General features: G+C 36.9%; 2 protein-coding genes across 4 annotated transcripts in view; one reads left to right on the top strand and one right to left on the bottom strand.

Annotated features, from left to right (window-relative positions):
* Nucleotides 1-12,834, bottom strand: part of POGLUT1 (protein O-glucosyltransferase 1) — a 51,075-nt gene extending 38,241 nt beyond the window's left edge. The window contains exon 1 of the mRNA XM_016433480.2: nucleotides 11,034-12,834. Within this exon, the coding sequence (XP_016288966.2) occupies nucleotides 11,034-12,447 (1,414 nt within the window). The 5' untranslated portion in view covers nucleotides 12,448-12,834. The remainder of the gene's footprint in view (nucleotides 1-11,033) is intronic.
* Nucleotides 12,835-12,883: 49 nt separating this feature from the next.
* Nucleotides 12,884-23,713, top strand: part of TMEM39A (transmembrane protein 39A) — a 33,103-nt gene continuing 22,273 nt past the window's right edge. The window contains exons 1-3 of one of the 3 annotated variants that reach the window (XM_007493730.3): nucleotides 12,884-13,153; nucleotides 17,081-17,266; nucleotides 23,113-23,335. In XM_007493730.3, the coding sequence (XP_007493792.1) occupies nucleotides 17,154-17,266; nucleotides 23,113-23,335 (336 nt within the window). In that variant the 5' untranslated portion in view covers nucleotides 12,884-13,153; nucleotides 17,081-17,153. Of the gene's footprint in view, nucleotides 13,154-17,053; nucleotides 17,267-23,112; nucleotides 23,336-23,713 lie in introns of all 3 variants that reach the window. The other 2 variants (XM_001363104.4, XM_016433484.2) reach the window with 2 other exon arrangements.

Raw genomic sequence — 23,713 nt, 5'->3', positions numbered from 1 at the left:
AATCTTTTCCCTCCTCATTAAGGAGTGAGCCACATGTTTGATACTTCTGGTTTAAATGATTATGCAAATTGTTTTCCTAATGCTGTACCACCCTTTCTTTCCTGGCATAAATCTAACTTAGTCATAATGATTCATTTTGAAACATTTTATATTGCTATAGATTTTGCTAGGGTATTATTTAATTTTTCGTATCAATATCCATTCTCGATCACTGATTTGTCTCTCCCTGGCATGAGTATTAGGACTATATCTACATAATAAATTTTAGTAGAGTGCCTTCTTTCCCAATTATTGAGAATAATTTTTGTATCATAATAATATATTTCAATATTTTATATCATTTACCTGTCAATCTGTCTGTAACATAGTGATGCTTCCACACACATCTCCCCCTTTGATAGTTCATTTATAGTTTAATTTCTAATTTTTCTATATTGGATTTTAAAAAATCTCTTTTATGGTTTGTTAATTTTGATATTTTACATCATTTGTAGATAATTATTCATTTTCTTTAGATTTTCAGATTTTCTAGAATATGTGTCATATGTGTTATAATATCTGATAATCTTATTTTCTCTCTATTGTGGATTCACTTCTAAAAAAATTTTAGTCATGAATCTCAAGGTAAGTAATGAAAATAGAAATAGCATTATCTTGTGAAGCAGTAACAATTAAACTTATTTGGTGCTCTTTAATGAATAGAAAAGTAAATTAGTGGGAAATATTAGACTATCAAGACCTAAAGCAACTCAAAATAAGGCAGTGTTCATGTAAATTCAAGAATATAAACTACTAGGGGAAGGACTCCATATTTGATAAGAGCTACTTAGAAAAACAGAAATTTGATAGAAATTAGGTTTAGACTAACATTTTACACTATATACTACAATATATTCCAAATGCATCCATGAAAAATTTGTTTCTTTTTACACAATTCAAAAAATAAGAGGAAAACACAAATGCCAGAGGAAGGTTTTCTTAATCAAAGAAGACAGAGAGGTGAGCATAAAAAAAAAAAGATCTATGCTTTCCTCAGAGTTGGAAAGTCCAAATGTGGAAACTTCTACAAGGACCAACAACTGGTTCATGAATTAGATAAATTTGAGAGAATTAACCTGAGATATACAGAGTTTAAGTAGTTTGTTCAGGGTAAACTATTGTCAAAGGTGATTTTTGAAAGCTGCTATTTCTAGCTTTAAGCCCTGAATATTATCAACTATATAATGCTGCTTCTAAAAAGCATTTTTAAAACCTTTACTTTCCACCTTGGAATCAATACTATGTATTAGTTCCAACGCAGAAGAGTGAATGGTATGGGCTAGGCAATGGGGGTCAAGTGACTTGCTCAGGGTCACACAGCTAAGAAGTGTCTGAGGCCAGATTTAAATATAGGACCTCCTGTCTCTGAGGCCTTGGCTCTCAATCCACTGAGCTACCCAGCTGCCTCCCTTAAAAAGTATTTTTTTAAAAGGCAATTTTGATTTAAAACAATTTTTTAAACCTTTGCATGAAAAAATCAATTGGCCTGGAATAAGGTATAAAATCTTGAGAAAAATCTGTCAAATATTTCTGATAAAATCATATATCCAAAATATAGAGAATATACAAGACCAAGTGCTAGTCCCCAATAATCAAAGTTTATGAATAAATGATTCAAAGAAAAACTATTAGGAAGACAAAGGAGACTATTAGCATTTGAAAGATTCCCCAAATCAGTAATAAAAGAAAATGAAAATAACTTTGAGATTTCAACTCCCAACCAGTAAATTGGTAAAAATTACAAAAGATAGAATTTTTGTGGGAAGGATGTAGAAAGACAGGCACAGTCATATATCACTGATGTAGCTGTGAACTGGTTCATTCTTGAGAATAATTTTGAATTATTCAAGAAAAGCGAATATATTGCTTATATCTTTTGATCCAGAAATCCTGCCATTGAACATATACATCAAGGAAGATAGAAGGAAAGACTATATACATACCAAAATAGGCATAACAACACTTTTGAGGGGTAACAAAGAACTGGAAATAAAGTGGGTGTCCATTGTCTAGTAAAATGGCTGAACAGTTTGAATTAGGCTGAAATGTAATAGAATACCCTGTCACTATAAGAAATGATGACTAAAAAATTCAGAAAAACATGGGAAGAGGAATATAGAATGAATCAAGGAGAAGCAAGAAAACAATGAACACGATTACAACAATGTAGAAGGGAAAAAAACATTCTAAAGAGCTGAATGAGGGGTACCTTTTATATTTTCTCCTCTGCTAAAACCTCTTCAGTATGGTTTTTACTTTATCATTCAAAATTTCCAAAATTATCAATAAAGTCTTGACAAATCCAATGACCTCTTTATAATCACTATTATTGTTCTCTGCATTTGTCTATAGGATTGACTTGACAACCTCTCCTTCTGGATTCTGGTTTGCATGATACTGCTCTTTTTCCAATTCTCTTACTTATCTGAACACTCCTGAATCTCCTTTGCTGTATCAGGTCACAGCCATTTATTTGTAGTTGTACCACAAGCTGCCCCCTTAAAAAACATTTTTAAAAAGGCAATTTTGATTTAAAATAATTTTTTAAACTTTTGCATTCAATTCTCTTCTTCATATACCTCACTTAGTGACTCACTGTGACTTTATCAGCTCCCATGCTTTAATCATCTTTATGCAGTTGACTTTTTAGATCTATACATTCAAACCCTAGTCTCATCTCATTCTTTCGCTCTAGTCCTACATCACAAATGACTTAATGGACAATTTAAATGGGATGTTCCATAAGCATCTCAAAGTCAAAGTAAGTCTAAAATAGAAATTATTTTCTCCCTCCAAAAAGACCCTTCCTTCCTTTCCTAAATTTCCTTGTTACTGCAGAGAGTATCACTTTACATCAGTCTCAATTCAGAAACTTTTCTTGAATCCTTCAATTTCATTCACCTCAAATATTCAATTAGTTGTCATATGTTGTCACTTTTATCTCCATATCTCGTACATATCCCAACCTCATCTTTCCACTTACACAGTATCCATCCTAGTTCCAACTCTCATAACTTCTCACCTGGAAGATTTCCTATTTGCTCTCTCTCTCCCATTTCTCCCCACTCCAATCCATCCTCCAGCCATCACCAAAATAATTTCCCTAAAGTGTAGTCCTAACCATCTCACCACCCTTTGCAATACATTTCAGTGGCTTTGGGATCTTGTATAAATTCACATTTGACTTTCAAATCACTTCATAAGCTGATTCAGCAGCTATTGTCCTTCCTTCACAAAACTACCTTGTATTCATTTCATGGATGTTTTGTATCCATCTAAAAGTACATATTGTCTCCCTAGAGAACAGGAAGTCTTTGAGAGCCAGGTCTGTTTTACTTGTGCTTCTGTCACTGTGATTGGCTCGCTGCAGGTATTAAGAAATGCTTATCGATCAATCATTTCCAATTTTTGTCCTGGAAGAGATTAGGTAACATAACATAGCACTCCTCTCTTTGGCATGGGGGACTGATTGTTGCATATAGTGTTAGAGGGATAGTATTAAAGGAGTTCACTGGATCCATTATTTTTCTTTGTTATAATGGAAGGCTCATTTGGGTGTTTTCTCCCTCAGGGTCACCTATTTCAGTGAGGTTGGATAGGAACTGTTTTCAAAAGAAGAATTGCAGACTACCAACAACTAAGTAAAAAAGTGCTCCAAATTATTAACAATAAAGAGAAATACAAATCAGAACATCTCTGTGTATTTTATTCTATACCTATGGTAATGGCAAAGATGATTTTTTTGGAGGAGCGCAGATCGATGATTTCTTTGGCCTTAATCTATCCAAGTCTTTACCAACCAAAGTTGGTCAATCTTCTGTGACCTTTATTATGGAGTTCTCTGGGGGCACAGAGAAATTAACGACTAGTTCATAGTTATGAAGCTTATTTGTCTGAAGCTGAACCTAACTCCCCAACTCCAAGGCCAGATCTCTATTCCCAAAGCCATGTAACCTCTCAGCAAAGTTGATAAGAAGATAGGCACACTGATACACTGCTATTAGAGTCATGAATTGGTCTAAGCATTCCTAAAAACAATTTGAATCCTGCAAAGAAAGATCATTATTTGATATCCTTTGAATTCAGGTATCTCACAACTAGGCATGTATACCTTAAAGAAAGCAAAGACAGAAGGCCCCATGTGTAACAAAACTTCACAGCAGTACTTTTTGTGACAGCAGCTGGAAACAAGTAGGTATCTATCCATTGATTAGGGAGATGGCCGAGCATGAAAAGTATATAAATGTAATGTATTATTATACTGAAAAAAATGAGGAATATCAAAAATTCAGAAAAACACAGGAAGACCTCATGAACAGAGTGAAATGCAACCAGCCTGGATGTGACAAATTTTACTAATGTAACCATGTAAGAAATATATTTGACTAATGTACCAAAAAGGAATACTAAAAGGAAACCAAATATAAAATAACTATACTAAGATATGAAACAAACTTCCATCCTTTCAGTAGAATGGTGGTAAACTGCAGATACAGAATATTTGCATACACTGTCAGATGCAGTTATTGCATCAATTAGTTTTGCTTAACTGGTTTTTTGTTTTAACTCAAAATGACTGATGTAAAAAAACCTTTTTTTTTTAAAAAACAATTTTGTAGAGATGAGAAATCAGGACTACATATTAATAGTAGCTAATGTTTATGATTATTAGAGATGGAGGGATTGGGGTGCCTGAGCATACAGCTCTTAGCCACCCCTATATTTGCAGTCAGAATATTTTCAGACTGTATATAGAATATGACAACCTTATCTACTGAGTGATGTGGGCTATATTGTTGTTTAGAAAATCTTGCAGGTCCGCAGGACAAGAAGAGCCCCAAGGAAGTCACAACCAAGGTGGTGTGCTTCCCCTTCTGGAAACTGAGGGGAATCTGTTCACTAAGAAACAATTCCAGCAGATTAGGGGACATCTAATTCAATCAATTCTAGTTGTTTCTGAAAACTTCCACTTTTATAGACTTAAGGCTCTAATTATTATTCTTGTTTTAAAACACTGAGATTTTGGTATTTAAAACAAAACTTCTTCCCCTTGAATAAAGAGCACACAGAATCATTCCTGAGACAGAGATATGCAATAGTTCTATTTATTTGCAGATCCCTTCACTTATGTGTTAGCACATGAGAATGCACAAAAGTCAAAGATTACAATCATTGTATATATCCTTTCTAAAATAGTAACATGAGTAGCCATTACACATTACATTTTTCTCCAAGGCAAGGGTTTTAAAGCATCAGTTACCCTCCCCTATCACTGTCCCTCACAAAGCCCTCATTCATTGTTTTCTTGACTCCCCATTCAGTTAAATGCATAGTATTTCTATATTCCTTCTTTTCCATATAACAAAATCAGCTGTCAACAAAGAATAATTACAGGATTGCTATCTATCTACTCAAAGAGCTTAAGTTGTTTATGAAAAAGGAAAGAAAAAGACCGTTTGGATTGCATCACAACCTTTTTCTTATGGTCTTGATCTCTAAACTTAAAAAAAAAATCCCCCAAATCATACACTATGCCTATATACTCTTATGCCCCAGTGCTCTAAATTTACCCAAGAGGTTTTTGGGGAAAAGAGTTGTTTACAACTTAAATACCAAAAAAAAAAGTATTTTCACAAATAAAGCAGAAGAGAAAAAAATCTATATGAAATTAAGAATCATTTCATAAGCTTGTTTTAAGTACATATAAATTCTCCATATTATTTTCAAAACTGTCTTGCTTATCTGTAATTCCTTCTGAATTTCTTTCTGTGCTATGAATTGAAAATATTAAAATGGCTTGTTTTCTTTTTCTGCAATTTGTATAATCAATTCTGTCAAAAAGTGAGTAACATGTTTCAACATAGGTCTTCTGGATAAATGGCTGATTATCACGATTAAAATTCTTATTTCTTTCACACTTTAGTTTTTAACTGCCATCAAGGCATCAAGGGAGAAGGTAGTCCCCAATTAATCACAGTTTAACAATCACTGGTTTGTCAGCCATGAGGAGGAACCATTTTTGAAGAACTTTTAAGAAATGACTTAGATACCAGTAGCCAAACTGATGAAAATGGGGATTGAATGCTACTTTTTGAACCTTGAGTGGATATGTGGCACAGACACCTTTTCTTTAGAAGATGTGGTTGAGTATTTCCAAGAATGAACAGTGATTTCCCAAGATTTTCAGAACTTCATTCTCTGATCTTGCCGAGTTACTTTTTTCATCCATAATTTTTTCTATTCTTCACTTTGTACCTATATGATGGATAAATGACAGAAGTAGAACTGAGGAAGCTACCTGAGGCAATACAGTAAAATATGGCATTGTTTACTTAGTTTTTGCATTTACTCTCCTAATCCATATAGTTTCTTCACCTGTTTAGAACCATTCTTGATTCTCCCCTTCCTTGTCAAATTGTTTTTTCTCCTTCACAGCATCTCCCACACTAGTTTCATTCTCTTCAATAAGAATCACCCTACTTCAGGTTCTTATCACATCTCTCCTGGATTATTGCAATATTCTTCTCATTTGTATCTATGCTTCTAATCTCTCTTCCCCAATTTATCTTCTGCACAGTTGCCAAAGCAAGCTAATATTCATATAATGCTTTAAGGCTTACTTTACATATATTTACTTATGTTAATGTACTTTGCATATATTATTTAATCCTCATGACATCCCTGAAGTTAAGTGCTATTATTGTATTTAACAGATAAGAAAACTGAAGCTGGGACATTAAATGATTTGCCCAGCTAATGTCTGAGGCATGATTTGAATTAAGGTCTTCCTGACTCTAGGACTAGCTACTCTACACACTGTTACACCTGGATAGTCTTAAAACCCTTTACTCTGCTAAAGAAGTTTCCATGGCTCCCCGATGTCTTTAAGTCAAAAATCAAACTCCTCACTTTAGAATTTAACACTCATGATTAGGGGTTTCTACTTCTCAAGCCTTATTTCCTATTATTCCCCTTCATGTACTCCGTGCTCCTGTTACGCTAGTCTACTTGTTCCTATATGGCCTCCATTTGATACATCTGTAAATTTGCAGTCTTCACCCCTTATGTTTGCAACGTGTAGCCTCCTTACATTTGAGAATCCTTACTTTCCTTCAAGGCTTAGTTTGGGTAACACCTATCATTAAAGCCTTTTATAATCTTCCTAACTTTTAATAATTACCTTGCATTTGCATACTTATTATGATTCCCAATAGAATATAAGGTTCTCAAATGCAGAGATTATCTCATTTTATTCTATTTCCTCCAATCGCCTAGAAGAGTGGCCTTGATTTTTTTTTTTAATTGGCCCGGATTGGAGAGTTTACTAATATAGGGAATGTCTATTGAGGTAACTAACTCCACCGGTGGAGACTGGTAACTGGTCTGCAACTTAGTTTTAGAGTTGCTAGGGTGAATGGAGGTTATACTTGCCTGGGGTCATACCATAGGTATGTACTTAAGGAACATTTGAACCTAGATCTTCTTGGCCCTGAGGCCAGCTTTCAAGCCAATACAGAAGTGGTATCAAACTGTTAACAGAAATGAGGGTCACTCAACCATAGGTAAGGATCCAAGTGGGATGCATATTGACTTAGAAACCACATACTAACATTATCTTTTTCTATTGTGTTTTTATTTCTTTTGTTATTTTTCCAATTACATTTTAATGTGGTTTGGGCAATTCTTAGGAGTGTTCTGGCTTGCTCCCCAATGTGACACCTCTGCAATATAGCACCCTAACTTAACATAGCAAATTCTTTTTCTTTTAAATAGATTGAATGGGTGCAGAGCCTAATAATGCCAACCCAGGATCAAAGAAATAATTAGTACAACATCTGTAATGAATGGAGTTCTTTGGTGAATTCTGAGGGTGGCTTTGTACTGGGAAAATGTATTATTTTAGAGGGAATGAAATCACTACCAGATATATTTGCTTATTTTGCCTAATGGCACAAGAGGGAGAGAGATCTTACTAGTCAAATGAATATGTGCAGAACACCAAAAAAAAAACGATCATTCAATCATCAAATTTCCTTTTTGGGTGAAAGTATGCCTGAGATGGTTTAAAAAACAGAGAGAATGAGGGAACACTAGGTAAACAAATATCCAAATCTGCTGGAGGTGGTTTAGGAGAAGAGAAGTCACAATAATGCTGGTAGTTCCAGAATTATGAGGAAGTCATTGGAAGTCCTGTACTTCAAGACTAGAACTGAGAGAAGCAAGTGTGGTTAAAGAGTAGAAATTATACTCTTGAGGTGGCAAAGAAGCTGTGATCTTTTAATCTTTCCATGGGGGTTTCCTGGGGTGAACAAAAAAGGACTTATTGCAGGGAAGCCAGAGGAGTTAAGACACTGATAGCAATATTGGCTACATAGTACTTTAAAGAACCTAAACATTCTATTGGGTTTTCAGCCATACCTCAAGCACTTAAAGACAAATCTGAGATGTCCTTGGATCAAGGCAATAGTTTTGTAAGATTAAGGTGATCCTGCTCACTTTGAGTCAGAGAGCAGAGGAAAAGGGAAGAACAATTTTGATCAAAGTTCTCCCAAAAGAGTTTAGTATACTCAAGTAACAGTCTTGTTTAAATTGATAAAAGAAATTAAATTGACCAAGCTTCTAAAAGGGTAAGAGTTAACTAAAACCAGGGAGGCCTGAGGCAATCTTGCCTGTAATGTAGATTAAGTGTCCACTTTTGGAGAAGAAAGTATAACTGAGAAGAGTTGCCTAGATATTGCAGAGAACCAGCTGATTTCTAAATCCTAAATTACCTTGCCCATCCTCCCCCCAACCACAACCTAAACCTATTACCAAGAGAAGGTGGAGAGGCCCAACATAATCTGGACATGCTGAACTAGACACATCCAAAGACAGAAATCAAGATGCTGAGGGGATTGTGCAGTTTTGGTGGTCCATAAGAAATAGGTCCCTTAGATATGGGAAACCTAAACATTTCCCTAGCAGGAAGACTAAGATATCTAGCACATGGGTAAAGATAAAGCCTAATAATAACACAAGGGTCCAGAAAAGACATAACTGCCATCAATGCTAGCCCACCAAAGGATGAGTAGTTGCCAACTTTTCCCTAATCCAGAACTCTGGGAAACGAAAACACAGAGGCAAAGGAGCTATGATTAGAAATTTAAAATATTTTTTTTTTCCTCAGGAGGAATGTGGAAATAAAGAATTTGCAGTAGAAAACGATTAGAAGTTAGAAAATGGTTACAAAATGTGCCAAGAAATCCTCAAAGGTACCCTGATAAAGTCCTAGCCCCAGTGCTGACTTTACCTTTCCTTACACAGAAATTTGGAAGGAACACAGGCAAGTGGAAGAAAGCTTGAACAGATTTCCATGTCATTAGGTAGCTTCTAGAAGAGTGTGTCTAAATAACTGATTTTTAACTATGATATATAATGTGGGGATGGAGAAGGGCTATTTTCTTTTAAGTATTCACTGTTTCAAAACCAAGCACTAACAGCACACTAGAGTCTAACAGAAAGCAAAGATGAAAGCAATTACTAATGGCTGAGGAATTTTTTTTCCTATCCAACATTTTTGCCTTATTTTTCAATCTAAAAGACTCATATCTGAAGAAAAGATTTTATTTGTAAGATTTACAAGTTCTATAAGTGGTTCTGAAGAATCATAATCTTGGGAGTCAGTTAGTGTAAGGAACAGGATTGTTTTGTGAACTTTGAGAGATCCTTTACAATGCCCAAATAGCAGACAATGAATACAATCCACATGGGTCCCATCCTGCACAGAGCAACTCTCATCAAGGACAGTTACATGAATCAAAATGAAAAGTCAAACTATCAGTACCAACTATTATTCAGTGGGTCAAATTATCCTTTTCCACAGCAAATTTAGCAAGTGTCCAACTGATGTGTTGTAAGGCAACTGCAGTATGGTAGCAGCAGCCAGTAGGTATGCATTGCATATGCTGGGTCCTCTACTATCTGTTATCCCAACTTAGGGAATTTCAGAAGCTTGAACACTCCAGTGAAAAGTGTAGGGTCCTGGGGTTTTAACAGAAAGAGTCAAGATGTCATTTCCCTGTTTCTATCTAGTTGTATAGTTGGAAGTATACCAAAACCCAGTTTCATTTATAATTTTTTTTTAAATCTCATTTTGTAGGGTTACAGAATCAGGAGTTTCAAGTACATGTAAAGAGAAGGTAGAAATATTCACATCCTCGACCCCTAATATCATTCAGATGGAAGTCTCTGTGGAACTTCCAACTTTACCCCCATACTCCCTCAGGAAGCGCCCTGGAATCCTTCATGGTCTACCCTAAAAAATGGGCTTGCCATAAAAATAAAAAATCAAACACATTACTACCATTAAATTGAAAGTAAGGTTCAGATCATGTAAGTTTCTACCATCCAGCCTGGTTACCCCATGCCTCAGGTACTAAAGAAAGAAAAACTATTCCCTTGACTTCCAATGGTGACCCCTTAAGAAGTAAAAAACACATGACAACATACTACCTGATATCAACTGAATATTCCAAAGCCATTGATACAGCAACTTTTCATCAGAAACATAGGGTGGCCCAGCCCTCTGCAGATGTGAGGGTCATTGGTTCATTTCTAACTCAGTAATATCCAAATATGTCCTAGATATAGTTGGGAGGGAGGGATTCGAAATGGTGAGAAAGAAGGGTAAGCAACAAGAGAACCAATTTATGAAGTACCAAAGTTAGAGAAGTAGGTTGTATGCACATTGGATGAAATCAAAGGCCAGTTTGTAAAGCACAATCCAGAAAGGTCAGAGGTAAAGGGATAAGTCTATGTATCAAGGTAAGGGAGTCAGGAACAAGTTAACAGTCCGAGGGAGCAGACAATTAACAGTCCAAGGCCAAAGCAAGAGTCAGAAAAACTGGATATGGCCAAAGGAAGAGCCTGAGGTCAAGCAAAGAATTTTCATAGTTTTCCAGTTTCAGGGAGGTGGATAGGCCCCTGATCTTCTGGATCAGCTGGTCCTTGCTCACCTCCACTGCTTCCTGATTGGGAAGTAGCCATTTCTGGACGGCCAGGAACAGTCTGTTCTATTTCCCATCTGTTTGCTGTCCTCCTTCCAATTCTTTCTGCAAATCCTTTTTGGAAACTATATTTTGGTGGGTTTTCATGACAACCTCTCTGATGACCAACTGTTCTCTCTTCAACTGCTTTTTGCTGTCTAGTTTGGCGATATTGTTCATAATCTTCTGTCATCTTTTTCCTTAGTGTTTTGCAAATGGCCTTGTATTCAGGTCCCTTATCACCCCTAGCTGCCATGTCTCTCCTCTTAGCAAGGAGATTGAGTGTTTCTTGGCTAAGGCGGTTTCTGGGTTCTTTTGGTCTCTTCATTGTAATGATTTTTTTGCAACGGTTAATTTTTTGTAGTAAATGTCGTTCATATTCAGAGTCATAGTCTCTATTTCTGTTCATTTCCCAGTTTTGGGATTCCACAGTGTGTTGAAAGAGTTCTTCCTCAAGCTGTTGTAATCGCACACAATGCCTTCTTTTCATCTTCATTCTTTCTTCTAGTTTGGTGTTTAATTTAACTTTTGCCCGAACCAATCTATGATATGACTGCATACAGACAACTGATTCTGAAATGACAGCCACATCTGTAACCAGTTGTTTTTTATCTGTTAAAATATAGTCAACTTCTTCTTTTATAACTTCATCTGGTGACCACGTCCAGCGCCTTCCTACTCTCTTCATGAAGAAAGTATTCATTATATACAGATGTGAGGCTTCTGCATAGTCTACAAGCCTTTGGCCTCTTTGATCTCTTGAGCCAGAACCATACCTTCCAACATACTCTTCCCCTTCCTCACCTGTGCCCACTTTTGCATTGAAGTCACCAAGTATCAAAGTATATGCTGATTCAATTTGGAGGATTTTATCAAGATCCTCATAGAATTTATCTACTTCTTCTTCCTCTGCTATGGATCTTGGTGCATAAGCAGCTATGATTTTCATGGTGGCATCTCGGCTGACCCTCATTGTAAGCACTGCAAGTCGAGATGACCAAGTATACCACGAAATTATATTCCTCGTTGCCTTTGGGCCCACCATGAAACCAACCCCACCAACTCCTTCATTCCCCTCTCCGAGGAGAACCTGCCAACCATCCTTCCATTCAGATGAAACTTCTTGCTCTCGTCTAGTTTCATTTATAGCAAGGATATCAATGTGTATGTTTTTAAGTTCCTCGAGTAGCGTGTCTACTAATTCGTCAGTGGACAAGGAACCCACGTTGAAAGTCCCAACGGCTAAATCTATGTTAATATAGGGTCTCTTGGCGCCCTGGGGGCCCTTTTGCGCCTTTCCGCTTCCGCCTCCGCCTCGGCCGCCGTCACTGCAGGAGGGGCCGTCATAGGGCGGGGGGCCATTTTGTATTTCTGCCCGATTCATGGTTTTCGCGGTCAAAAAAATAACAATAATAAGGGAGCACCCAGCGGGCTGACCTTCTGGTGACGAGCCTCTCCACGCTCGGCTAGGCCGGGCCTCCGACGGCAGACATACAGCGTTCAGACGCCTTCAGCAAGAAATGAATAAAAACTATATTAATAATCATAACAGTAGTTTAACTAGCGCCCGGGGGAGTTGGGAAAGGTTTAGGGAACACCATAAGACCAGTGGCTCAACCGTCGCCGGAAACTGCAAGTCGGGAAGATGCACTACTGCGCAGGTGCCTAAGCACTGGGGACGTGTACCGCCCCCTGCTCGCACGCGCACTCGAGCCACGACGCAGGCGTCGGGAATGAGAACTCAGGCTGGCTGGAGCTTTGAGATCTCCGCCTCTCAGTGTGTTTAGTTTCCGGGGGCCGGCCGTCTGGCGCGTCGCTGACGTCATCACTGCGCGCTGCCACGTCTCCTCAGCTCCGCGGCAACAGAGACTGGTCAGTGCTGACTGGACTGGCTAGGGGTGTCTGTACTCCGGGCATACGGAGACAGACTGGCAGCCCCCTTTCGGATATCGCTGAGGCGACAAGGGACAGCAGGCCTGGAGCGTCGAGGTTGGGGCGGCGGAGGGAACCTGTCCGCCCGCCCCGGGAACAGCCCGTGAAGCTACCATCGCCTTTTTGGGGAACCCGCCCGGCGGCACAGGCCTCCATGCGTAAGTCTAGGGGCCGCTGGTCCTTCTTCGGTTTTGGTCGCCTGTTCAGTCTTTCTTTTTCTCTTCCACTCTCCTTCATCAGAAGGAGCATCAGGGCAGCCTCCTTTCGGATCCCCTTCTTTCTCCTTTTCTCCTTTCTTTCTCTTACTCTTTTTTCTGCAACACAATGAGCAAAGCCCCTTTATGAGAGAACTCGAGTCTTTTAAATTCCTTCATTCTCTTGGTTATTAGCCCATTCAAGCTGCTCAGGCAGCGGACACGAGGAGTTAGTAAAAAATCGGCTGTGACGTTTTGGAAACCCGAATTTCTCAGATGCTTTGTGATGATTCTGGAACACTAAAAGCTGTAATATATGAAATTTGACTCGATAACCCTACCGGAGAGCCCATAATGTAGTCAGTCGAATAGGAAACCTCATTCCTTCCAGTCGTGGATATTCATTTTTCTGAGCAAACTTTTTAAGGGTTAAGTTTCACAGGATGACAAGTTCTTTGTTGAAAGGACTTCTGTGGCCATCTGGGACCATAGTAGGACTAGTAAAACCTATACCCAGAAAAAAAGAAGTCCTCCTAACATACTGGAGCAGAGGTCATTCGGCTTGCGCTTCAGATTTTCAGGGAAAGGGAACTTAGTGTCTTCAGTTGCATCTTATACCACTTTTGGATACCTCTAATTATTAAGAAGTTTTCCGTCTTATTAAATTTTTCAGTTCTTTCCCACACATTCATTTTGTACTATTGAGCAGTTCTTTTTGCTCCTTGGACCCATGTGGCACTTTGGCGAAGTCTATGTGTCTTTCCATACGTAAATGCACACATAAAACATACATATTACAAAATTTACATACATAAAATACCTAACGTAGTAAAGGAATGCAATTATATAGAAATAGTTATCAAAATATTTTTTAAAAAATATTCACTGACTGTATTTGTTTCTTAAAACCAAACCCTTGCATGAGTAATTTCTCCCAAACATGAGTTTTTCCCCCTAAGCAAACTTTTTAATGGGTTTATTATAAGGGACTCACCAGTTCTGTGCTGAAAGGAACCTTAGTGACTATCAGTCCAACCCACACCAGGGAAAAAAAGTCCTTTTATAAAGATTGGACAAAGGGTTTTCCATCTGTTAACAGCGTTTCTGGCATCTACTTTTTGAAAATACTTTATCATCTAGTATATCCCTTGATTCTTATAACATCCTCTTTTGAAAGGTAAAACAGATCATAGATTCTTATTTTCCCAGGAAAAACGTGAGTTACACTTAAAATGATTTGCCTAAAGCCCTACATCTAGTTAGTAGTGAAACTAGTACTAGAATCTCTTTAGTCCCTATTTTAGATTCTTTCCAGCATATCACAGTGTTCCTTTAATATTTCATTCGATTGGCTGATTAAACTTATAATATTTCTTGTCATGTCAGATTGGAATCTAGCATTTGTGTTCTATTAAACAAGCATTAAGCACCAATTATGTGCTAGACACTATGCTGAAATACAATACAAAAGAAAATTTGGGGGGAGGCAGTGAGAGGTATGCAGAGATGGGAATCAGGAAACAATGTAAGAAGGTGGCTCTCAAGATGAGTCTTGAAGGAAAATAGGACCTCTAGGAGGCAAAGGAGAGAGTGAATTCTTGGGATGGATCTAAGCCTGTTAAAGAACACAGAGCTTGGTGTAAGAATGTTCGGTTTGAGGGTTAGCAAGATGACCAGTTTGGACAAAAGAATGCATAAAGAAGAGTAATAAAAAAAAAAAGCTGTAAAGATAGGTGGGACATAGATAGTGAAAGGCTTTAGAAACCATGCAAAAGAGTTTATATTTGATTCCAAAGATAAATAGGAAACCACTGAAGTTTATTAAGCTGGGAGATTGTGATCATTAGACCTTTGCTTCAGGAAAAATCACTTTGGCAGCTGTGTGTAGTGGTGCCAAATTCAAATAGAAATGAAGGCCATTAATTTGTACATAAGATTCCCTGCGGCTGCATATTAATTTAGTTTAAAAATACAATCTGTTTTATTAGAATTTTATAATTTTTAAGTCCTTTCCAGTTACATTTTAATCTGGTATGACAGCACTTGGGAATGTTATGGAAATAGTATTATGACCTGCACGCCTGGTCCAGCTGACATGTTTGACACCTCTGGTATGGATGAGTTGGAAAGGAGAGAGACTTGAGGCAGGAAAACCAATTTAGAAACTATTGCAAGAGGCAGCTAGGTGGCTCACTGGATTGAGAGCCAGGCCCAGAGATGGGAGGTCCTGGGTTCAAATGTGGCCTCAGATACTTCCTGGTTGTGTGACCCTGGGCAAGTCACTTGACCCCCATTGCCTAGTCCTAACCATTCTTCTGCCTTGGAACCAATAAACAGTATTGATTCCAAGACGGAAGATAAGGATTTAAAAAAAAAAAGGAACTATTGCAATAGTTCAGGTGAAAGGTAATAAGGGCCTGAACTAGAGTGGGGACCAGGTTAATAGAGAGAAGAGGATTACTCCAAGAGCTATTATAGAGATAGACTCAACAAGATTTAGTAATTGATTGGATATGTAGGGTGAGGGAGGTTGAGGAATCCAGAACACCTTTGAAGCTGAATACCTGAATGACTTGAACATTGATAGTGCCATTGACAAAAAAAAAAGGATGTTGGAAATTGGTAGAGTGAGTTTTAGGGGGAAATGAAATCAGTTTGGGACTGTTGAATTTTAGTTTCCAGGTGTTTGTTTAGGAGAGAGTTTAGGGCTGGATATATAGATCTGGGTATTATTACCATAAAGACTGTAATTAAACCCTGTAACAGAACCTTGAGGTATACCCACAGTATGGATGATGATCTAGAAAAAAGTTTGACAAGGCATGATTATATGTAGGTTAGAGTGGAATAAGAGGGAGCTGTACCGCATAAAAATGCAGGAAAATATCTGAGAAAGTGGTCATCAGTATCAGATGTTGCAGAGGGGTCAGGAGTATTGAGAAATGGCTATCAGATTTGACAATTAATAATTGATAATTTTTGAGAGAGGAGTTTCAGTTGAGTGATGAGATCAGAAATCAGATGACAAAGGTTTCAGAGATAAGTGGGATGATAGAAACTGGGGCCTGTAAGAGTGGTTAGCTTCTTTCTAGCAGTTTAGTTGTGAAACAAGAAGAAATATAGGACAATAAGTTGAGGGGATAGGGTTAAATAAGAGTTTTGGAGAGTTTTCGTGTGTCTATTGTAGATGATCTTTAGAGAATAGAAAAGACTTGAGTGTGCTTGTAGGTATTAAAAAGGAACCAGTGGGTAGAAATTGAAAATTCTAGAGAAGGGATGATTATGATTTCAATCTTTTGATATAAATCGGAAGGTTTAAGATCAAGAGTACTATATAGGATTAGCCTTAGTGAACTATCTTTTTTCTATACACCATCTAAATACTAAATACTAAACACAACTCAAAGTGTTTTCACTTACATTTCTTTTAATTTTTGCAAGACTTTGTAAATTGGAAATATAATAGTAATCATTTTGTTGAATAAAAAGAGGCACAGATATTTATATAAGATTTTCTAGAAATTAAATTAGAATTTCAGGTTTCTGACTACTCTGGAAGCAAAGGGATGAAGTCTGTTAGTCCTTCCGTTAGACCAGTGGTTCTCAAATTTTTTGGTTGACACCTGTACTTCTAAAAATCATTGAGAGAACCTCCTTCTCCTCACCTCCATTTTTGTTTTTGTGGGTAACATCTATTGATATTTACTGTATTTGAAATTTAAATGTCTTAGTATTATTGTGAAAATACTTTTGACCCTAGGAACCCATGAGAACTGCTGCATTAAAGATTACTACAAATATTTGACCAGCTTGTCTTTATAATTTACTTTTTTTCTCATTTTTTTCTTTGTTATTCCCAAGTAGTGAACTTATATTTAAATATTTCACCAGAAGTAGAAGAGGTTGGAAACCATTGACTGGGTCACAGCTGCAGGTGGCACTGGAAACATTTTGGTTCCTGGACATGCCCGGTGGAAGGAGGGGCCCTAGTCGGCAACAGCTAAGCCGTTCAGCTTTACCTTCTCTACAGACTTTGGTTGGAGGAGGCTGTGGCAATGGAACAGGTCTAAGAAACAGGTATGGGCAGAATGATGCTGTTTGTAATATGATATGATCAGAAGCCATTAGGCTGCAAAGAGGTATACCTCATCAGTAGCTTACTATTAAATACTATTTGAAAGCTTTGGACTATTTTAGAATGCCTTGGATATAGTAATATTGTAGCAGGGGAATCCCATAGCTAAAGGTTAGGGAATATATTAGTTTTTGTTTCATGGTTAAAAAGAGAATTTTTCCATTTAGGTGGTTCTTCCAGCTATTAGCTTAATGATTATTTTATTGTTAATTTACATCTTCATAGTTAATTTACATCTTGGACAATATAGAAGAAAAAAGTGGTATTTTGCAAGGAATTGAGAAATGTATGGACAGAAGGAAGCTAAAAGTAATGGCTAATTGGAGCTAGGTGGCACAGCAGATAGAATGCTAGGCCTGGAATGGGGAGGACCTGGATTCAAATCTGACCTCAGATATTGGGCAAGTCATTTAACCCTGTTTGCCTAACCTTTTCTCTTCTATTTTAGAGTTATTACTAACATAGAAAATAAGGGTTAAAAAAATTTTTTTTGAAAGAAAGTGATGGCTAGTGTGAAGTTCTGAGATTATAGGCATAATTCCATCACAATGAAGTAAGAATTGACCAAATTCTCTTTTAGTAAAATTTGTTGGCAATAAATGGGTTTGAAATTTGGTTTTACCAAGATTTTTATTTTAACAGTTTATATTCTAATAGGATAAGTGGTTTAATTTGTATTTGTAGGCTTAATTTATCTATGCTATTCCTGGTCCTCAGTAGCATGATGATTAAGAATTAAGTATATTTTTAGCCACCTCATCAAAAGGCTTGGTTGTGTAGGAATAGGTGGGGATTCTATTCTAGCTTCTCCCTAATGTCTTTGCTAATCTGTCACTTTTATCATCTGAGCAGAAATGCTACTTGCTTTCATTTAAATCAGCATTTTAATCCTAAAGTTTGGTACCAATACAGTTGCAACTTTATTTTTTCACTTTCAAAAAAAAAAGCCCTTATCTTCTATTTTAGAATGGTTATTAGGTTTTGGTTCCAAGGCAGAAGTGGAGTAAGAAATGAGCTATAGGGATTAAGTCACTTGCCCAGGGTCACACAGTTAGGAAATATCTGAGGACAGATTCCATCTCTAGGCCTGGCCCTCAGTCTACTGAACCACCTACCTAACCCATTATCTTTCACTTTTACTTTATGGAAACCTTATACTTTAGCCAAACTGGTCTACTCATTATGTCCTAAGTTTGTCCTGTGTTTACTTGCTTCTTCAGTTTTGTCCAAGCAGTTTTACATCACCTGAAATTTATTACTCTCTATTCTGTTCTTTAAAAAAATTTTATTCATCCTTCAGGAAACAACTGAAATCCTATAATCTTTTTTTTTTTTTAAGAGCAGTATGTATTGGTTCTAGGGTAGAAGAGCAGTAAGGACTAGGCAACAGGATTAAGTGACTTGCCCAAGGTCACAAAGTTAGGAATTATCTGGGGCTTATTTTGAACCCAGGACCTAGTCCTGGATCCCAGTCCACTGAGCTACATAGTGGCCCCCAATCTCATATGCTTTTGTAAAACTTTCCTTGACCATTCCAGCCAAAGAGATCTCTTCCTCTGCCTTTATGAATTCTCTTACATTTTTATATAAAGCTGTTGTTTAACTTGTTTATTATTTTTATATTATATATTCATGTCTTGTCTCCCTATCTAAATTTAAATTCCCAAAAGGCAATAATTGGACCTTATACTTTTTAATATTCTCTTATATTATTGTCTTAATATCCTTTATACGTTCTAGGCACTTAAAATGAACAAAACCAAACCTTGAAAACTGACCAAAAAAGAGCTGTTTTTAAACATTATGAAGTTGATAAAGCTTCTGCCTTTGTCCTAGGAAAACCCTGGATGAATATTATTTACTGCTTTTGGATCGTGTACCATCTGGTACAGACTATGTCTTAGATATAATAAATAGGGTCCATTTGTACAGTCTATTATGACAGTCTTTCTCAGAGTAAGGGAATATAGGATGTTTGTCTTGGAGCATTTCTGGGGATTTTCTTTTCTTTTCTTTTCTTTTTTTTAAATTTTTTAAATTAAATTTTATTTTTTTTAGTTACAATACTCACTTTATTTCCCTCTCTCCCCTCTACCCACCCTTCCCTCAGCCAATGTGCAATTTCATTGGGTATTACTTGTGTCTTTGATCAGAACCTATTTCCATGTTGTTGGTGTTTGCATTAGGACGTTCATTTAGAGTCTTTATGCCCAGCCATATCCCTTTGACCCATGTATTCAAGCAGTTGTTTTTTTCCATTACATTCAATTATACCACAGTGTATCAGTCTCTGTGTACAATGTTTTCCTGGTTCTGCTCCTCTCGCTCTGCATCACTTCCTGTAGGTCTTTCCAGTTCCCATGGAATTCCTCCAGTTTATTATTCCTTTGAGCACAATAGTATTCCATCACCAACATATACCACAATTTGTTCAACCATTCCCCAATTGAAAAGCATTCTGGAGATTTTCTAATGAAAATAATAATCTTGTGCTTTGGGGATTTGTGTATGTGGAAATTATTCTTAAATGACTCTTTCCTTTTTCTTTTCTTCTCCTTGTATCATATGTAGTTTATTTTGTAATAAGACTACTGTCCCAGGCTACATGCCCCCTAATTATTTTACTATATCTTTTCATTCCTTTTACTTCCCCCCCCCCCCCCCCCATCTTCTGACTATGTTTTCCTGTCTAGTGGTGCTGCTTGTGCTGGTCTCCATGGGTTGTTCTCCTTTTACTCTGAGGGAGTGTGAGGAGTTGAAAATTCCTCTGAGAATGACTGAAAGGTGGATGGAAGGTTGAGAGAAACAGGGAAATTGGGAAGAGAAAATGAGTTTTAGGGGATAATAGTCTCTGTTGAACTGTTGAATTAAGATGACTGCGAGACATTTCCTGAACCTTGTCACCTGTCATTTCCTTTTATCCCTTTCAGGGGATAGCTGTAGTGTTCTTGATCCTGTGCATTAGGAAATAAACTGGTTTCTGGTTTCTGTGTATCAATAAAATACAGCAAATTGTCATGTATTAATGTAATAGCATTCTATGTTTTGGAAACTTTAGTGCTGGATGCTGTTTCTGAAACTGATCCCACTTCTATAGAGAAACCTTTCTGAAGATGCTGACCTTACATGATGAAGACTTTCCTTCATGTTCTGTAAACAACATTCAAGTCTCTGAAAATATCTCATGTTGTATAAACAACAGGAAACTTGGTTCTCCATATCTTTGTTCACATTCATAAGACCATTTGGTTACTGACCAATGCTTAGCATAGAATAATTGACTATAAGGAATAACAGAAAATATCAGTCATAGAAATATGTGTTTATTTACTCTTCTTAGGCACCTAAAAATAGTACCAATTATCATAGGATCTTAGGTTTAAAGCTGGAAAGGACCTTAAATATAGACTCTCATTTTCTAGACAAGAGAAAATTGAAGCCAGCTGGGATCTGAATTAAGTTGTATCAAGGTCCTTTTGATAGTAGGTAACAGAACTTCCTGCTGTTTATACAACAGAGGATATTTTCAGAGACTTAAAGATTATTTGTAAAACATGGAGGAAAACCTTGTCATGTGAAGAAGGTATGGAAGAGGCATCAGTTTTAGAATCACCATCCTACACTAAAATCATTAAACCTAGAGAATACTATTGCATGGTACAGACAACTTGCTATATTTTAAGTGACTCAACTGAACCAGAACTCAGTTTTTTTCTAATAGTGGAGTATTACTCCAGGGGTTTTCCTCTCTCTCTTTTCCTGCCACATGACAGTATTTCAAAGCAGCTCCATTCTTTTTTGTAATTTTTCAGAATTCAGGTCCTGTTTTCTTGCGTCTCAGTGCTAGAACTCCTTGCTTGTGTAGTGTTCTGCAATAGAAAGTCTGTTCTCCATTAAAACTTTGAGATTAGTAACTCTTACTTGGTTCAGTCTATTATGTAGTTTATCATTAGGGTGAAAAACAGATATATGGTGCTTTTGGGGACATTATCATAAGCAGTATCTCATTCCTGCCCTTCAGGTATTCTCAGGAACAAAGTTGTCTTTTAAGGGTCTAAAGATGGTAGATCTCAAAAGGATCAAGGTGGAACAGGACACACTGCCTGTTTGACCCAGCAGTGACCCACTTAAAAAAAAGAAGATGAGAATGCTACTCCCATTTTGGATGGATGTGCTTATAGGCGACATTCTGTCTTGATTGTCTTAGGGTGAGTCAGCATAGACACAAAGATAAATAGTGAATATAATTCCTGATTACTTTAAAAAATATAGGGTTGTGTTTTTTTTGTTTGTTTTTTTGCAACATGACACTAGCATTCATTTGAGAAATACAACAGACACCTGTTTAGATTACAGTTAATAAATACAGGCATAGATGTTAAAATTTGTGAATGATGTGAAAACATGGTCTTCAAACTTCTAGTTGCTTTGTGGAATAGAATCCACAAAACATAAAGTAATCATCTGATTCCTGAATCCCACTGCTTAGTACTTTATCTTACTGGTATTAGGTTACACAGGTTGTAAAACGACAAAGAAGGAGAATATGTAATACAAAAGAAAAGGCTTGAGCCATAGGAAAGAAAATGACAGGGACTGAATAGAACAGGGCCACACTGGGATGTGTTCCTGGTATATTGCTTTGCCCTAATAAGAGGTGTAGATATGTTATCTGCATACTACTGTTTATCCTCGGTGCTTTGATTTTGGGATTGTTTATGAGGGAAGATGAGAAGCAGGGGTTGAAAATTATTTTGTAAGAGACCTGATCAAAAGGAATTCTGGCATGCTGGGAACAGAAAGCCCTGTCTTGGACCTAGTTTATCCAGAGTGATTGGATACTGAAGCATTTTCTTGGGAGGAGGGAGGGCCTTTCTTTGTCAGAGGAAAAGTAGTCTTAGTGTTTGATTCTTCAACATTTTTGAAGTTAGTTTGACTTTATAATAGTGAGCAGACTCTTCCCCCATCTCTGTTCTGTGTAGAATGTGTCTCTGGCAGAAATTATCCAAATGGAGTTCACAACTATAGATTAGAGATTTGCACCTTGTGTATCCATACTCTCATACTTTGTCAAGAAATATAGGCATTAGAGGATGATTACTACCTACTAGTCTGTTGTGACTTCGGTTATTTTTTCCCCCCAGTTACCACATGTATTGTCAAAAATACTTATAACTTTCAGAAAGAAATGTTAGATTTATGCATGCAATAAGTTACTGGCTATGATGATGTAGGCTAAAGTGGGAACTGTAGAGAAGGACTAGGAATCCATATACTAAATGAACAGGACACAAGGATATTGGTAGCTACTTTAGCTCCCTAAAATAATACTTGCATCACCACTGAAGAGAAGTATTTGGAAATTGTCTAGGAAATTTTATAGTTGACAGTTAAGTTTGATTTTTCACATTTTAATAAATTATGGATTTGTTAGGTTATTCTAAGATTAAAAGGATCAAGGAAGAGCAGGTAGCTTGCTACAGAGGTGAATTATAGGAGGGTAAAGAAAAAGAAATGGAAGTAGAATAAATAAGAGAGCATCAACAAATAGGACAAAATAGTAAAGTACAAGAATGTAAAAATGTTGAGATAGAGAAAAAAAGAGCAGACACTACTAAACCTGTAGCTGATTGCTTGAGCCAGATAGGTGGGGTTGCTGGCTTTAAACACAAATACCTACTCATACTCAAAAACCTTGATGTATATAGTACAATTATGATATCCTTTAATCCATTTTGTTGTCATCTAAATATAATACTCTTGAAGTAATCATAATTATCTGTTTTAGGAATGGTAGCGCTGTTGGCCTTTCAGTCCCTCCTATCACAGCCTTAATCACTCCTGAGCCTGTACGTCATTGCCAGATTCCAGACTTGCCTGTGGATGGGAGCCTGCTCTTTGAATTTCTCTTCTTCATCTATCTTCTGGTGGCCCTATTCATTCAGTACATCAACATCTATAAAACTGTGTGGTGGTATCCCTACAATCATCCTGCTTCTTGTACTTCATTGGTAAGTATTAACTTTCAAGTTCAAACTAGTTGAGGTAGTACTAGATTCTTACATGGATACAAAAATTATGTATAGCAAAAATAGTTTTCCATTAAAATTTGCATTACTTGTAAGAATATAGTGACTTTATAGTCACGTTGTTATTCTAAGAATTTTTTCTAATGGTTCATGTTTTGAAGGAATGAAAATACATGAGGATGTTTAAATTAACTACCATTCTGAATTTTGTGGCATGAATGCTTATTTTCTGCATCATCAAAAATATTTCTACATACAGATTATATTATCTCAAAGAGTAGAATGGCATTATGAATAGAAAACCAGACTCGGAGTCAAGTATTCTGTGTTCAAGTCCTGCCTCTTGACATTATAGCTATA

This window comes from Monodelphis domestica, chromosome 4, assembly GCF_027887165.1.
Source record: "Monodelphis domestica isolate mMonDom1 chromosome 4, mMonDom1.pri, whole genome shotgun sequence".
In the NCBI taxonomy this organism is placed as follows: Eukaryota; Metazoa; Chordata; class Mammalia; order Didelphimorphia; family Didelphidae; genus Monodelphis; species Monodelphis domestica.
Note: the sequence above shows the minus strand (reverse complement) of the source record. Positions and strands in the feature narration are given on the sequence as shown.